General features: G+C 43.6%; 1 protein-coding gene across 50 annotated transcripts in view; it reads right to left on the bottom strand.

The window, feature by feature from the left end:
* Positions 1-15,017, bottom strand: part of TRDN (triadin) — a 798,289-nt gene that overhangs the window by 169,799 nt on the left and 613,473 nt on the right. For all 50 annotated transcript variants that reach the window (XM_075597200.1, XM_075597198.1, XM_075597218.1 and 47 more), the window contains one exon: positions 9,012-9,059. In XM_075597200.1, the coding sequence (XP_075453315.1) occupies positions 9,012-9,059 (48 nt within the window). The remainder of the gene's footprint in view (positions 1-9,011; positions 9,060-15,017) is intronic.

Below are 15,017 nucleotides of genomic sequence, written 5' to 3' on the forward strand. Positions count from 1 at the left end.
CCATACGATTGTCCTATCGATTTGATTCCTGGGACATCCTTCCAAAGTCAAAATTGTATCCTTTGTCCGTTCCTGAAACTGAGGCCATGACGTCCTACATTCAAGAAAATTTGGAAAAAGGATTCATCCACAACTCTACCTCCCTTGCCGGGGCAGGCTTCTTCTTCGTGAAGAAGAAGGATGGATCACTTAGGCCATGCATTGACTTTCGCAGACTCAATAAGATCACGGTAAAGAATCGGTATCCTCTTCCTTTAAGCTCTGAACTGTTCGACTGTCTCCAGGGGGCATCTATCTTCTCCAAGCTCGACTTAAGAGGGGCCTATAATCTCATTCGCATAAGGGAGGGGGACGAGTTGGAAAACAGCGTTTAATACACGATCAGGACATTATGAGTATCTAGTTATGCCCTTTGGTTTATGCAATGCTCCTGCCGTCTTTCAAAAGTTCATGAACGACATCTTCCGAGATGTGTTGGGAACATTTGTCATAGTATATCTGGATGACATTCTCATTTTTTCTAAAGACCTGGAGGAACACATTCAACATACCAAACTGGTGCTGTCTAGGCTCCGTTCTAACTGCCTATATGCCAAGATGGAGAAATGTTTGTTCCACCAGACCTCACTGCCTTCCTATGCTACATTATCTCCAGCCAAGGTTTCTCTATGGATCCAGAAAAACTTAAAGCTGTTCTTGACTGGCCGCTGCCTAATTCTCTCAAGGCGGTGCAGCGTTTTCTCGGCTTTGCCAACTATTACAGGAAATTCATCAAAAATGTTTCTTCTATTGCTCTTCCCAGCACCGCTTTGACCAAGAAAGGCGCCGATACCACCTCCTGGTCTCCGGAGGCTATTCTTGCTTTTGAGGTGCTTAAGAAAGCTTTTGTGTCCGCACCCATCCTACGTCACCCGGATACCTCTCTTCCCTTCACTTTGGAAGTCGACGCTTCAGACGTGGGAGCTGGTGCAGTTCTCTCCCAGAGGTCTTCCCCCCAAGAAAGACTCCATTCTTGTGGTTTTTTTTCATGGAAATTTTCATCTGCCGAAAGGAATTATGATGTTAGTAATCGTGAACTTTTGGCCATTAAGTTGGCCCTCCAGGAATGGAGGCAACTTTTTTGAAGGTACGAAGGAACCTGTTGCTATCCTCACTGACCACAAAAATTAGCTGTATATCGAGGGAGCCCGACGACTGGGATCCCGCCAAGCGCGGTGGTCTCTCTTCATCTCCCGCTTTAACTATACCATTTCATACATTCCTGGTACCAAAAATGTCAAAGCAGACGCTCTCTCTCGCCAGTTCACCACGGAAACCGAATCTAATGAAACCACGGAACCTATTCTTCCTGCCAAATGTATAATCTCCGCTAACAATTTTGATGTCTTGGATGAAATCAACAAAGCTCAGGCTCACATTCCCAGCAGGTTCAGGGTACCAGAAGGGCGCTTATATGCAGCTACACGCTTTCGCCACAAGATTCTACTTTGGGGTCATTCCTCTAGATCTGCCGGTCATCCAGGCTTCAAAAGGACAGCGGATCGTATTAAACGGACATTTTGGTGGCCGAAGATGAACAAAGACATTTTCGACTTTACTAGTGCCTGTCCTGGATGTGTCCAGAGTAAGACGCTCCACCACAAACCTTTTGGCCTTCTCATGCCTCTCCCCATTCCGGAACAACCCTGGAAACACATCTCGATGGATTACATTGTCGAACTGCCCAATTCCAAAGGAATGAACACTATTCTGGTCGTACTGTAGTAGACAGATTCTCTAAACATTCACACTTTATTCCCCTCAAGGGCCTTCCTAATTCTGCCACTCTGGCCGATGTTTTTTCCAAGGAGATTTTTAGATTACATGGCGTTCCTATTTCTATTGTCTCTGACAGAGGGTCTCAATTCATCTCTAAGTTCTGGTGGGCGTTTTCCCAGAGACTCGGAATTTTCCTCCTTTTTTCATCTGGATACCATCCTCAGACCAATGATCAGACCGAAAGGATGAATCAAACCCTAGAGCAATATCTCAGATGTTTCGTATCTGACTCACAGGACAACTGGGTGGATCTATTACCATGGGCCGAATTTGCAATCAACTCTCTCAAAAATGAGTCTACCCAGGAGTCTCCCTTTTTCATTAATTTTGGCTTCCACCCCAGCAGTCTTCTTCTCTCTTCTCCCCCTTCTGGCGTTCCTGCAGCCGACTCTCATGTTACGACCCTACAGGACTCTTGGAAAAGGATCCTCAAATCCTTACAATCTGAGGTTGCCAAACAAAAGACCAAGGCGGATCGTCATCGCCAACCTGGCCCTTCTTTCAAGCCTGGTGACAGAGTGTGGTTGTCCTCGAGGAACATCAGGCGCAAAACTCCATCACTTAAACTATCACCAAGATTTCTGGGCCCATTCAAAATCTTAGAAAGAATCAACCCAGTCGCTTTTCGTCTAGACCTACCCCCCACCATGAGGATTCCTTCCGTGTTTCATGTCTCCCTGCTTAAACCCTTTGTACAGAGCTCGCATTTTCCGGATCCTTCCCGTAAACCCAACCCAGTGTCCACTCTAGGACAACAAGAGTACAAGGTCCAATCCCTCATTGATTCACGCTGGTCTAAAAACAAGCTCCAGTTCCTCGTCCACTGGAAGGGCTATGGTCCGGAGGAGCGTTCATGGGTACCAGCACGTCACATCCATGCCCCAAAACTACTCCAACAATTTCATCTAAAATTTCCTCAAAAACCGTGGCTGGATCGCTCGGAGATCAATCCTCAAAGGGGGGATACTGTGACGGTTCAGGGGATTCCTTCCCATTCAGGTGCCCCTGATGTCACATGCTCACCTATCCTCTCTATCCCTTCCTCTGCCAGCCTCCCTTCTTTTACCCACACCTGTCCCTCTCCGGCAGCCTGTAATGCCGTTCTGTTACCACGGCGCGCGCCCTGCAAGACTCGCGCACCCGCGCGGTCCCCGAGACCCTGCTGCGGCGCTCCCCACTCTCAGGCCCCCTCGGTATCTGCTCCCCTGTCCTTACCTCCGGCGGCTGTTCCTTCCGTTCCTCCAATCCCCTCTGCAGGTGCCCCGTGGCGCGGCACTCCGCACGCCTCGTGACGCAGCCTGTGCGCGTGCACTCTCAGATTACAGAGGGCGCGTGCACACGCTCCTCTTCTAGGGGTTTCCAGTCTCCTGACTCCTCCTCCCATGCCCTGCAGGCGATCTCCCTTACTGGTTCTCCTGTCTCCTCCTCTTCTCCTCCTCACCTATCCCTGCTGTTTCCCTCTTCACCCTCTGCTCCTCCTCTCTCTCCTTTTGGTGTTCCCTCCTTTATAAGCCCTGTCTGTCCTTTCAAACATTGCTCTGCATAGCTTCTGTTATCCCTGTGTGTGCAGTCCTATGCTTTGCTCTCTCTGTGTTCCAGCCTGTTCCTGCTCCTGTTTATCTCTGGATTTCCCTGGTTTGACCTCTGCTTGTCCTGGACTACCCTGCTCTCTGTTGCCCTTGAACCTTGCTTATGAAGTCTACCTTGCTGACCTCTGTAACCCCTGGACTTGGCTTACGAACTCGACTATTCTGACTTCTGAATCCCTGGACTATGGCGCACGGACACCACTATTATTACGTTCTACCACCAAGGCGTTGCAAGTATCACTAACTATCTTTCGACAGGCCCAGCAATGCCATACCACACTCAAGGCTTGCTCCCACTGCTGTGTGTGTGTGGTAATACCCTTCCCACCCCAGTACTGGGGTCTTGCCAGGTCTGCGGGCAAACAGGCGCGACAGATGGTCCCCAAAATTGTTTGCTTGAGTTTGTGGAACGTCTCAACAGTAATATGTTGAATTTGAGACTAACAACATATGTTGATGGTGACAGGAACATCCAAACGAAAGTCTTCAGGAAGAATACAGCTACTAATAGCTTGTTATTGGCACAAAGCCAACATCCTTCTAGTCTCATCTCTGGAATTCCTACTGGGCAATACCTCCGCTTACGTAGGAATTGCTCTACAATTCAGCAATTCATTACACAATCCAAGAAACTACGTGATTGGTTCTTTAGCCGTGGGTATAAAATGAAAACATTCAATAGAGCCTATCACACAGCACTGCACAGTGATACAGACTCTCTCTTGTCCTCTAATACACCCAAGAGTAAGGACAACATTATAAGATGCATTGGTACCTATAATAAAAGATGGTGGGCAATAAAAAGAATATTTGCCTGACACTGGCAACACCTTCTATCTGATGTTGATTTGGCCAAGGTTATCGGCCCGAGACCAACTATCACAAGTAGAAAATCGAAAAATTTGCGTGACAAACTTGTTCACAGTCACCATCAGCGTGCTAGGGCAAAGAGACCTGGCTGAGCCCCCTCAAGCGGACGTATCATTGTCAGGGTTGCAAGGCGTGTAAACATGTTATTATAGCAAAGACCTTTGAAAACTTTTATAATACACAGCACTTTAATGTCGACAGCTTTATTAATTGCAGAACAACTAATGTTATATACCTTCTTACCTGTAAATGTGGGAAAAGGTACGTAGGCAAGACCACAAGACAATTGCGTAAACGTATACTTGAACATATGAACTCTGTCAAGCATTCTACCAAAACACCAGTAGCAAGACACGTCACGCAGTTTCATAACGGGGATGTTGAAAGCCTCAAATTTATGGGCATTTATCAACTTAAGTGCCCGGTGCGAGGTGGTAATGTTGATCAGATGCTATTAAGAATTGAAGCTGAGTGGATCTATAAATTGAAGACCAGATGCCCATATGGACTTAACGAAGGATTCACGTACACTCCATTCATCTGATCTTCTCAACGTGTTATGCCTGTTTGTCTTACCTGTACCATCTCTGCTGTCCATCTTGCGCCATTGCTACCTTGCATCTTTATGTTATTTCATCCCAATATCAGTGACTATACCGACTGTCTATGACAAACAACAGAGAATTTTTGCCACTTCGTTTTGTTAATTCACCATGGTTTTGTAATATATTGCATTATTGACATTTACTTTATTTATAATTAGTGACTATATTACACAACTATAAACCCATTTTTCTTTTGTATTGGGTTTATTTATATGTGTAATAAATACACACACACCATTTGTTGTGACATCTATTGATATCATATTAGTTGTGTGTTAAATATATTTGTCATATTTTATTTTTATTTATTCACTGTGATTCATGACATCTTTGCGTTTTGTTTTAAATTGAGGGCTAACTGCTGCATATATCTTTCCTTAAACGCTTGGGATTTACTATCCTGTCCGGCAACCTGTATTTTGGCCTCTGGGATGCTCAAATACCAGGCACTAATGAATATCTTTGTCTACACATGCGCAAGGTGCTCTAGGTAAGCCTTTTCTCAGCCATTACCTCAAGTATGCGCAGTACTATACCAATGCTGCTAGCCGATGAGTTTATCAGCTGAGTTATGCGCAATGACAACCGGAGACAAGTATGCGCATTTGCAGTGTGATGTTAATGAGTGTGGAGTATATTACTCTACGCATGCGCAGTAGGTCTCCGATACCCGCTCCGCTTCTTTCTTTGCGGTTTGGAGTGTGTGGCAATCAAGTGGGATCAATACAGGATTTTACCCAAAGATGATAAAGGTATTTTAAGATGTATCTCAGCAGTAGCGCATGCGCTTTTTTGCGCATGCGCAAGAGTGGTGTGTTTCCAATATTTCAATGGCAACGCTAGGGTATAAATAACGTCCGCTCCCCCTCTATTGCAAAATTGTCTCTGACGAAGCTCCGTAATAGGAGGGAAACATGCGTTGGGCACGTGATTATGTCATCAGCCCCCGTTATGGGGCTGTTTTAACACAGTGTTTGTCAGTCAACTCTCTAGCTTAGCCATATATATAAAAATAGTGTAGCAGTGGCTCTTCATGTATATTGTTACTAAATACCTGGATTCATCATCTATTTAAGGTTACTTAGTGTTCTACCCCTGCTGCTAACTTTATTTATCACTTCATTGGGCTAGCTAGTAAAGTGGTGGACTTTTCTGCTCACCTTGGCTGTTTGCACCTTTTCTAGCCTCTAAGACTTCAGTTTCAATTGTATACTGGAGTATGTATACATGAGAGGTGTTCTTGGTGCAGGTGCTATGTTATTTAATTTATTTTTACTCTTTATTACACAATTTCCACGTTAATATATGTTTTAAGTATATAGTATTAAAGGTTATATTTTAATTCACTGGTAGTGTGCATTTAAGTGAATTTTTCTTGGGAGTACAATCACTTTGTACTCCTCATCTTTTCTCTGATTCACTTTAGTTCACAGTTGCACCTACTTTCATTTACAATTATTGATTGCAAATTTTGATTATTATCTTTCATATCACAATTAGTATGGTTTAGTTGATCACTCCCTACCCTTCCTCCTTTGTTCTCTTTTACAGTAAGTCATCTGCAAAAGGCAAAAACGTCTTGTCCATTGAAAAACATTCATGAATGCAGATAAAGCTCTGGCATTGATAGCACCAGATTCTGAAGAGCTGTTAAAACAGTCAGATAAAGAAGAGGGAGAGTCAAAGGGACTTATTGACTCTGAGGAGCAAGGAGGTGGACTTAATGCTGATTCATCCATTCAAATATCACTTGTTATGAGTAAGGATTATTCTGAAGAAGATGTTTACTGATGTTGTAAAAGACTGCTTTAAGTGGTAGTTTGAACTTGGTGGGGTTGATGAATGTTGTACTGCTTCAGATGCAAATGATGGTACTGTGATCATTGATACAGATTCAGCCACAAGTAAAGCAAAAACTCCGCACAGTAACGCCAACCCTTAATATTCATTATTTAATAAACATAGTCAAACATCATCATCCTCAACATTACATACATTGATGTTACTTTCCTCCTCATCATCAGCACCCTCTTTTACACAAACGTCATTGTCAGTAGTTTTATGCATTGACCATTCATGACTTATGTTGTGATGATGATGACCAAGGACCAACATCACATCAAGCACCACAACATTGATGATGAGGATAGTATTCACAACATCCATAACCACCAGTTATGTCTCTCATATTTTCAATGCGAGAACTATTGTGTGGCTTTTTTTCTCAACTTTCAAGGATCAGAGTACAGCTACGTGTATCTTATCTTGAACAGTTGTTTAAAGGGGTGTTTAAAGGGGAAGACAGGGTTACATCTTAGCACCGCTGCATTAAGAGGGCACATGACCCACCACCACCATACAAAGTCAGACAACACAGTGTCATGTCACAGGTGGAGATAATAGGTCACCGTCAATAATGCACTAACAATTTGCAATAATTATTAATCTATTAACACTAACGTATCACACAAAGTGTTATAACTGCGTTAATCAAGGCATTGTCCACTCCACTGCCACTAGTCTTAGTAGCATTGAGTGGCTTACTGACGGAGTTGAATAATTCAATTACAACAAGAAGAAATTATCACAACCGGTCAGAAATGCAGACTGTCTGAGGTAAACTAAAATTAGCTTTAATCACAGTATACGACTGATTTGCCTGCCAGTTGTCACAGAGTCAGTCAGTCATTGCGTGCCTGCTGGCAGTGGCTTGTTGTGTTGTTGTTGATCCACTCACCGCCACAACATCATAACCACCAGTGCCACCACCACCATAATTATCTTATTGATAAAATGTGCAAATATGGCATGATGAATACATTAGATAGTTATATATTGTTTTGACCGACCATCTAGTGGGGGTCTAAACAAGCTTGCACCCAAACTGATGAGCTATACCATGCAGTTCCACAACATAACATGTAGGGTGGAATTGATACCTGGCACTGTCTGTAGGTAGTCACAATTACATAACATCTAAGTTGACAGTTGTCACAGCATTTGGCTTGTTGGGGGGAATTCCAGAAGTCTCTCTCAATACAATAGAGAAGAAACTGATCCTCTCTTCCACAATTGCGGAGCATGAAATTACATTGAAAATGTAAATACATGAAAATACATGAAAATACATTGAAATGCATCAAGCGACTTATGTGAACTAGTGACTTGGTAGAGTCCATTGCGAGCTTTGAAGAAACCCCTTTTGAATAAGGACTCCCAGCCAAGGAGTCCTGGCAAGCCGCTGAGTTTAGCATGAGAGAAGACCAGTGCTTAGCTGTACTCCACCAAAGAGAGAGGTCAGAGCACAAACAGATGCTGCTGAGTTGCTTCCATTCCCCCAGACCCGGAGTTGTGACTCGCACATAGGTCTGTTTAATAACTTTTGGCAAGTAATTCCAGTAGATTCAGGCTGCAGATTTCGCAGAAGATGCGCTTTGGAATCCAACGGCAGATTCCGAGGATTCAACATGGATTTAACAGGGTGCAATCCACGTCCGTATATCATTTCATGGATCACATTAGACCCCTGAAGCCGGGAAAAATCAGTAGAACAGATTTTGACAGGTTCGCCCATTACTAATCAAACCTTAGAGAACTAGCTGAGGTTATCACAACATACATGTATTTACATACACAAACAATCTACAGTATCTAATGTTTGCATAAAGAATAAGCTAACAATATATATTGTTCAAGGTCACAGGTAGCAATTACTTTTACATCTAAAATAAAAAATCCTCAGAGCTAGGCAGAAAACAGCAGTTTTTTGGTGAGAAAAAAAAATCACTTTATATGGCAAAAACCTTTTATTTCCATAGCTCTTTCTATTTATCCACAATATCCTGCTAATATATTGCGAATATCCATAAATGGTGGAAGAGCTAAAATGTAGAGGAAATTATTCAGAAGTGCAACTGGTAACGTTAGAAATGGTGTGTGTTTGAAGTAGAAATTGTTATTTTTTTGCCCAGCTTTACAATAAAAAATCTAGTAAAGTTAGTTCCACTGGATGTAAATTAAGTTGTATGCCAAAAAAAAGAGTTATAGAACAAAACAGATTGTAATATTGACCCAGAGATGCACATGTATTGTTTACACAATGAAAAATTATTTTAGCGTATGTAGTTACCTTTCCTTTTGATTGGCACAGGCTTTTCCTCTTTTTGTTTTAAGGTCTCTGTAAAGTACAAGAATAAACAATGAGAAATTAGCAAATAGTAAACATGCACACAACTAAGCATTATCCCATCCTTCACATCACATCAATATATGTGCAGTGCATTCTGTGTACTGTACAGCTAAATAAAAAAGGAGGAGGGGAGGAAGATGATGATCAACTAATTTAGCGCCAAATTGACCAGGGTGAATAATAGTAATTAAAGTGAGTGTAGTGTGTCCAAAAGTGTGAATTAGTAAATCACAATAGAAAAAAAAGTACTAGAGCATAGGCCCTTTAAAAAAATCCACTTATTGCACACCACAGAATAAAACATAGCGTTTACTAAATAAAGTTAAAACATTTATTACTGTGGCAGGACGGCCTCATGGTAGAGTCAGAAAGAGTCAGAAAGAGTCAGAAAGAGTCCCAAACAGTGGGGAAGGCTTTTAACTTTAGTTCCACAATCAAATAAACATTAGGCACATCATCCTTTTACGGCAAACACAAAACATAAAAAGAATGCCTACTCCATGGTAGGGAGCCTAACTATACAATATAAGCCTAAACCGGTTACCAGCTTTAAATAACACATTCATGTATAGAGAAATAAGATCACGTTCTTATCTGTTTGATGGGGACTCCGTCCCATGAGAGTCCAGGCAATCCTTCTGGATACAACAGCCTGGACAGGACAGCTCTCTAGTCTGAGACAGCCACGTACAGATGCAGTCACGAGCATCCAAAAACTTGCCTTGGAAAATCTGGGGCAATCTACCAGTAATGCTGCAACATTTCTGTGAAATTTCTGCAGACAGACTAATGGCCCATCGGATTAACACAGCGGGGGTCCTTGCTGGGAGATTGCCCCAGATTTTCCAAGGCATACTTGTGGCTGCATCTGTACTACAAGCAGTAGCCTCCATATAAAGCTGCCTGACAGCTGCCTTAATTCAGCCCTGATTGCTCTGCTACCTCTGACTGGGTTGACCCTATGACTGCTAGTTTTAGCAGTCAGAGGTATGTTTTCCAGGCATAATTATCAGTCAAAGACTTTACCCTGTCACAATCAGTATATACAATTTGGAACAGTAATTAAAAAATGATAGTTTGGTAAAGTGGTGCTATAAAGTTCAGTCAATAAATGGTCAGGCTCAGGATCATGAATTAATAAAGTACGAGTCTAACACAGAGATTGAGAGTGGAATAGTGAAGCCAGAATAAGTATAAAGCATAACCACAATACGGGACGGATTAGCTGTAAGTGTGTGTGTATATATATATATATATATACATACATATATACATACAGTACATATACAGGACTCAACAAATGCCCTTGCCCACATGCCCGGGGCGAGTGCATTTTGGTCGCTGTTGAGTGGTTCAGCGTCTCCCGGCATTTTCCTGCATCTTCAGTGTCTCCCCATACATCTCCCTTGAAAATGGCTGTGCAACAGTAAGCCCAACACAGTGGCAGAGGAGCGGGCACCTGACCGCAAGTGCTAAGATCCCCCCTCCCCCAGTCCACATGCTGCTTCTCCTCTCCCCTCCTCCTCGGCATGCTGTAACCCCCTCCACCCCCGGATGGAGTCCCCACGTGCTGGGGGAAAAGGTGGAGAGTCTCCTTGCTCCAGTTGAGGGAGTCCCCGTGCGTCAGGAGGAAGGGGGTGAGTCTTCACTCCAGGTGAGTGAGTCCCCACTCAGTGGGTAGGAAGCATCGTTGAGGGGGGTCAGGCAATTCCCACGCGGTGTGCAGCTGTGGTGTCAGTGGGAAGCTGCTGAGGTACGGCGAGCAGACATTTTGCTTTTTAATGAGCTGGTGCCGGTTTGGGCGGGTAGGAGGAGATCAGAGGAGAATGCTGGCCACGCTCAGCTGATCATAGAACAGCTGGAGCCAGGAAGCTGCTGTCTGCAGCTTCTGGCCAGCAGGTGGCGCTGCAGAGCTCTTCCTAGCTGCTCCTCCCTAGATCACACGGTTCCTCCATGTGTCTGTGTTGGTAAGTGTGTGTGTGTGTGTCTGTAAGTGTGTCTGTTTCTGTTTTGGTAAATGTGCACAGTGTTTGTAAGTGTGTCTGTGGAGGGGGGAGATGATGGGAGATTGAGGGGGGAGAGGGGGAGGAGGAGAAGGGACAGGATGATGGGGATAGGGAGGAGAGAGAGAGTGAAAGAGGATGAGGGAGGAGAGAGAGAGGAAGGAGGAGAGAGAAGATGAGGAGGGAGGAGAGAGAGGATGGGGGAGTGGGAGGAGAGAGACGATCGGGGAGAAAGAGGATGGGGGAGAGGGAGGAGAGAGAAAAGATGGGGGAGAGGAGGAGAGAGCAAGCATGGGGGAGAGGATGGAGAGATGATGGGGGAGGGAGGAGAGAGAGAGGATGGGAAGATGGTCGGAAGAGAAGATGGGGGAAGGAAGAGAAAGGATGGGGAAGGGATAGAAAGAGAGAGGAAGGGGGAGTGAAGAGGGAGGGGAGAGAGTATGGGGAGGAGAGGCAAGAGAGAGGATGGGGGGAGAGGGAGGAGAGACGGTGGGGGGAGAGGGAGGAGAGACGATGGGGGGAGAGGGAGGAGAGAGGATAGGGGGAGAGGGAGGGGAGAGAATGGGGGGAGAGTGATGAGATGCAGAATTGTGCCACTACTGGATGGGGGAGAGGGATGAGAAAGAGAGAGAGAGGATAGGGAAGAGGGAGGGGGAGGGAGGGAGGAGAGAGAGGATCGGGGGTAGAGGGGGAGGATAGGGGAGAGGGAGAAGAGCGAGGATGGGGGAGAGGATGGGGGAGAGGAGGGAGAGAGAAGAGGGGGAAGGATGAGAGAGAGGATGGCAGAGATGGAGCTGAGAGAGAGGGTGGAGGAGAGGAAGGGGAGAGAGGATGGAGAGAGAGAGGATGGGGAGGGGGGAGAAAGAGGATTGGGGGGAGTGAGAGAAAGGATGGGGGAATGGGAGGAGAGAGGATGGGGGAGAGGGAGGAGAGAGAGGATGGGGCAAGAGGGAGTAGATTTATTTAACAAAAATAAAGCCAACATGGAGAAGCCATGTGTGAAAAACTAAGTACACCTTATGATTAAATAGCTTGTAGAACCACCTTTAGCAGCAATAACTTGAAGTAATCATTTTCTGTATGACTTTATCAGTCTCTCACATCGTTGTGGAGGAATTTTGGCCCACTCTTCTTTACAACGTTGCTTCAGTTCATTGAGGTTTGTGGGCATTTGTTTATGCACAGCTCTCCTAATGTCCAGCCACAGCATTTCAATCAGGTTGAGGTTTGGACTTTGACTGGGCAATTGCAACACCTTGATTCTTTTCTTTTTCAGCCATTCTGTTGTAGATTTGCTGGTGTTCTTGGGATCATTGTCCTGTTGCATGACCCAATTTTGGCCAAGCTTTAGCTGTCGGACAGATGGCCTCACATTTGACTCTAGAATACTTTGGTAAACAGAGGAGTTCATGGTTGACTCTATGACTGCAAGGTTCCCAGGTCCTGTGGCTGCAAAAATAAGCCCAAATCATTACCCCTCCATACCGTGCTTGACAGTTGGTATGGGGTGTTTGTGCTGATATGCTGTGTTTGTTTTTTGCCAAACGTGGCGCTGTGCATTATGTCCAAACATCTCCACTTTGGTCTCGTCTGTCCAAAGGACATTGTTCCAGAAGTCTTGTGGTTTGTTCAGATGCAACTTTGCAAACCTAAGCCATGCTGCCATGTTCTTTTTAGAGAGAAGAGGCTTTCTCCTGGTAACCCTTCCAAACAAACCATACATGTTCAGTATTTTTCTAATTGTACTGTCATGAACTTTAACATTTAACATGCTAACTGAGGCCTGTAGATTCTGCGATGTAACTCTTGGGTATTTTGCAATTTCTCTGAGCATTGCACAGTCTGACCTTGGGGTGAATTTGCTGGGATGTCCACTCCTGGGAAGAATGCAACTGTCTTGAATGTTTTCCACTTTTGAATAATCTTTCTTACTGTAGAATGATGGACTTTAAATTGTTTGGAAATGGCCTTATAACCCTTCCCAGATTGATGGGCAGCAACCATTGCTTCTCTAAGATCATTGCTGATGTCTTTCCTCCTTGGCATTGTGTTAACACACACCTGAATTCTCCAGACCAGCAAACTGCTAAAACTTTGGCTTTATAGAGGAGGTCACACTTGCTGATGATCAATTAAATCAAGGGCATTTGATTAGCAGCACCTGTCTGCTACTTAGCATCTTAATTCCTATGGAAGCAGTAAGGGTTTACTTCGTTTTTCACACATAGTTCTCCATTTTGGCTTTATTTTTGTTAAATAAATCATGACACGGTGTAATATGTCATGTGTTGTTCATCTGATCTTGTATATTCCTCATTTTTAGACCTGCTAAGGAACAGATGATTGTTATTATGGCTTGATATGTAAAACCATAGAATTCAAAGAGGGTGGACTTTCTTTTTCACATGACTTTATATATATATATATATATATATACAGTGGTCGACAAATCACCAAAATATCTACTCGCCGAACTAAAAAATCTACTCGCCACCTAGTACCACACGTGTGCTGCTTGGGCCAATAGGAGCTCGCCACGATGTTAAATCCACTCGCCCGGGGCGTGCAAATGTATAGGTTTGTCGAACACTGTATACATATATGTAGAGGTATCAGTACCGTGTTAGCCGAGCTTCAATAATCAAAAAATAAATAAATAGATAAATAGAGCTTTCGAAAGCTTGCACAAATAAAAGCATTTCGTTAGCCACAGAACGGTATCATCTATTTATTTATTTTTTGATTTTATATATATATATATATATATATATATATATATAATCAAAAAAATAAAAAAATAAATAGATGATACCGTTCTGTGGCTAACGAAATGCTTTTATTTGTGCGAGCTTTCGAGATACACAGAACGGTATCATCTATTTATTTTTTTATTTTTTTGATTATTGAAGCTCGGCTAACACGGTACTTATACCTCTACATATATATATATATATATATATATATATATATATATATATATATATATATATATATATATATATATATATATATGTACAAAGGCAGATGTCACTCGCAATAAAGGTAGAAAGCCGGTGCTTGTCCCATATAATATTGAATAAAATGTAGATTCCTTACCAGGCAGACCAGGAGTCCAAGACCACGCAGCAAGAACCGAGACAGCACTCAGATTGATATCAAATATAAATGTATTGAAAAAAAAAAGGCACATACAACCGACGTTTCGGTCCTGAAACAGGACCTTTCTCAAGGGAATGCTTACCCTTATGTGACAAAAACCACCATTATATACCCACATGCAACACCATTAGCAAACAGTGATAGGTTAACAACCTGCCCCTCCTCTCTGGATCAGCTGAAAGCAATTATACCTAGAACGATCTAAATGACATCATTGCTATGCAATCTATAAGACCCGGAGTGTCTGTATGGGGGAACCCTTAAAGCAGAAGCCCGTGAGCATGCACAGGTGTGCAATGTCAGGCGCGAGTGTAAATGTATAGACCCATGCGCCGAAATACAGCGTCTAGTATCGTCATAGCGATACCACAGAAGGGGGACCATTCCGCATATGTATACTAATATGCCAAAGCACGGAGCACGAGAGAGCGACACCATTGCGCATGCTTACAGGGACAGAATGTGAGCGTCTCACGTTGCCATGGCGATATAATACCGGGGCAGTCATTGCGCATGTATGCGCTGACAGTCTGAAACACGGAGCGCGAATGGAAGCCCATTGCGCATGCTTGCAGGTATAGCATGTAAATGCCAGAATAACTGGTAGAGTATGAACGCAGCTTAAACGCACAGCCTAAGGGTAATCTGAAAACGTTAATGAGCATGAGATAATGCATCCTGAGGGGGCACAATACAGTGTGAACACCAAAGTGCTGAATAAAGATAAAAAGCAAGATATAAAAACCATGAGTGTGTAGGCAAGGAAGGGAAAGGAAAAAGGGGG

This window comes from Ascaphus truei, chromosome 4, assembly GCF_040206685.1.
Source record: "Ascaphus truei isolate aAscTru1 chromosome 4, aAscTru1.hap1, whole genome shotgun sequence".
Taxonomy (NCBI): domain Eukaryota; kingdom Metazoa; phylum Chordata; class Amphibia; order Anura; family Ascaphidae; genus Ascaphus; species Ascaphus truei.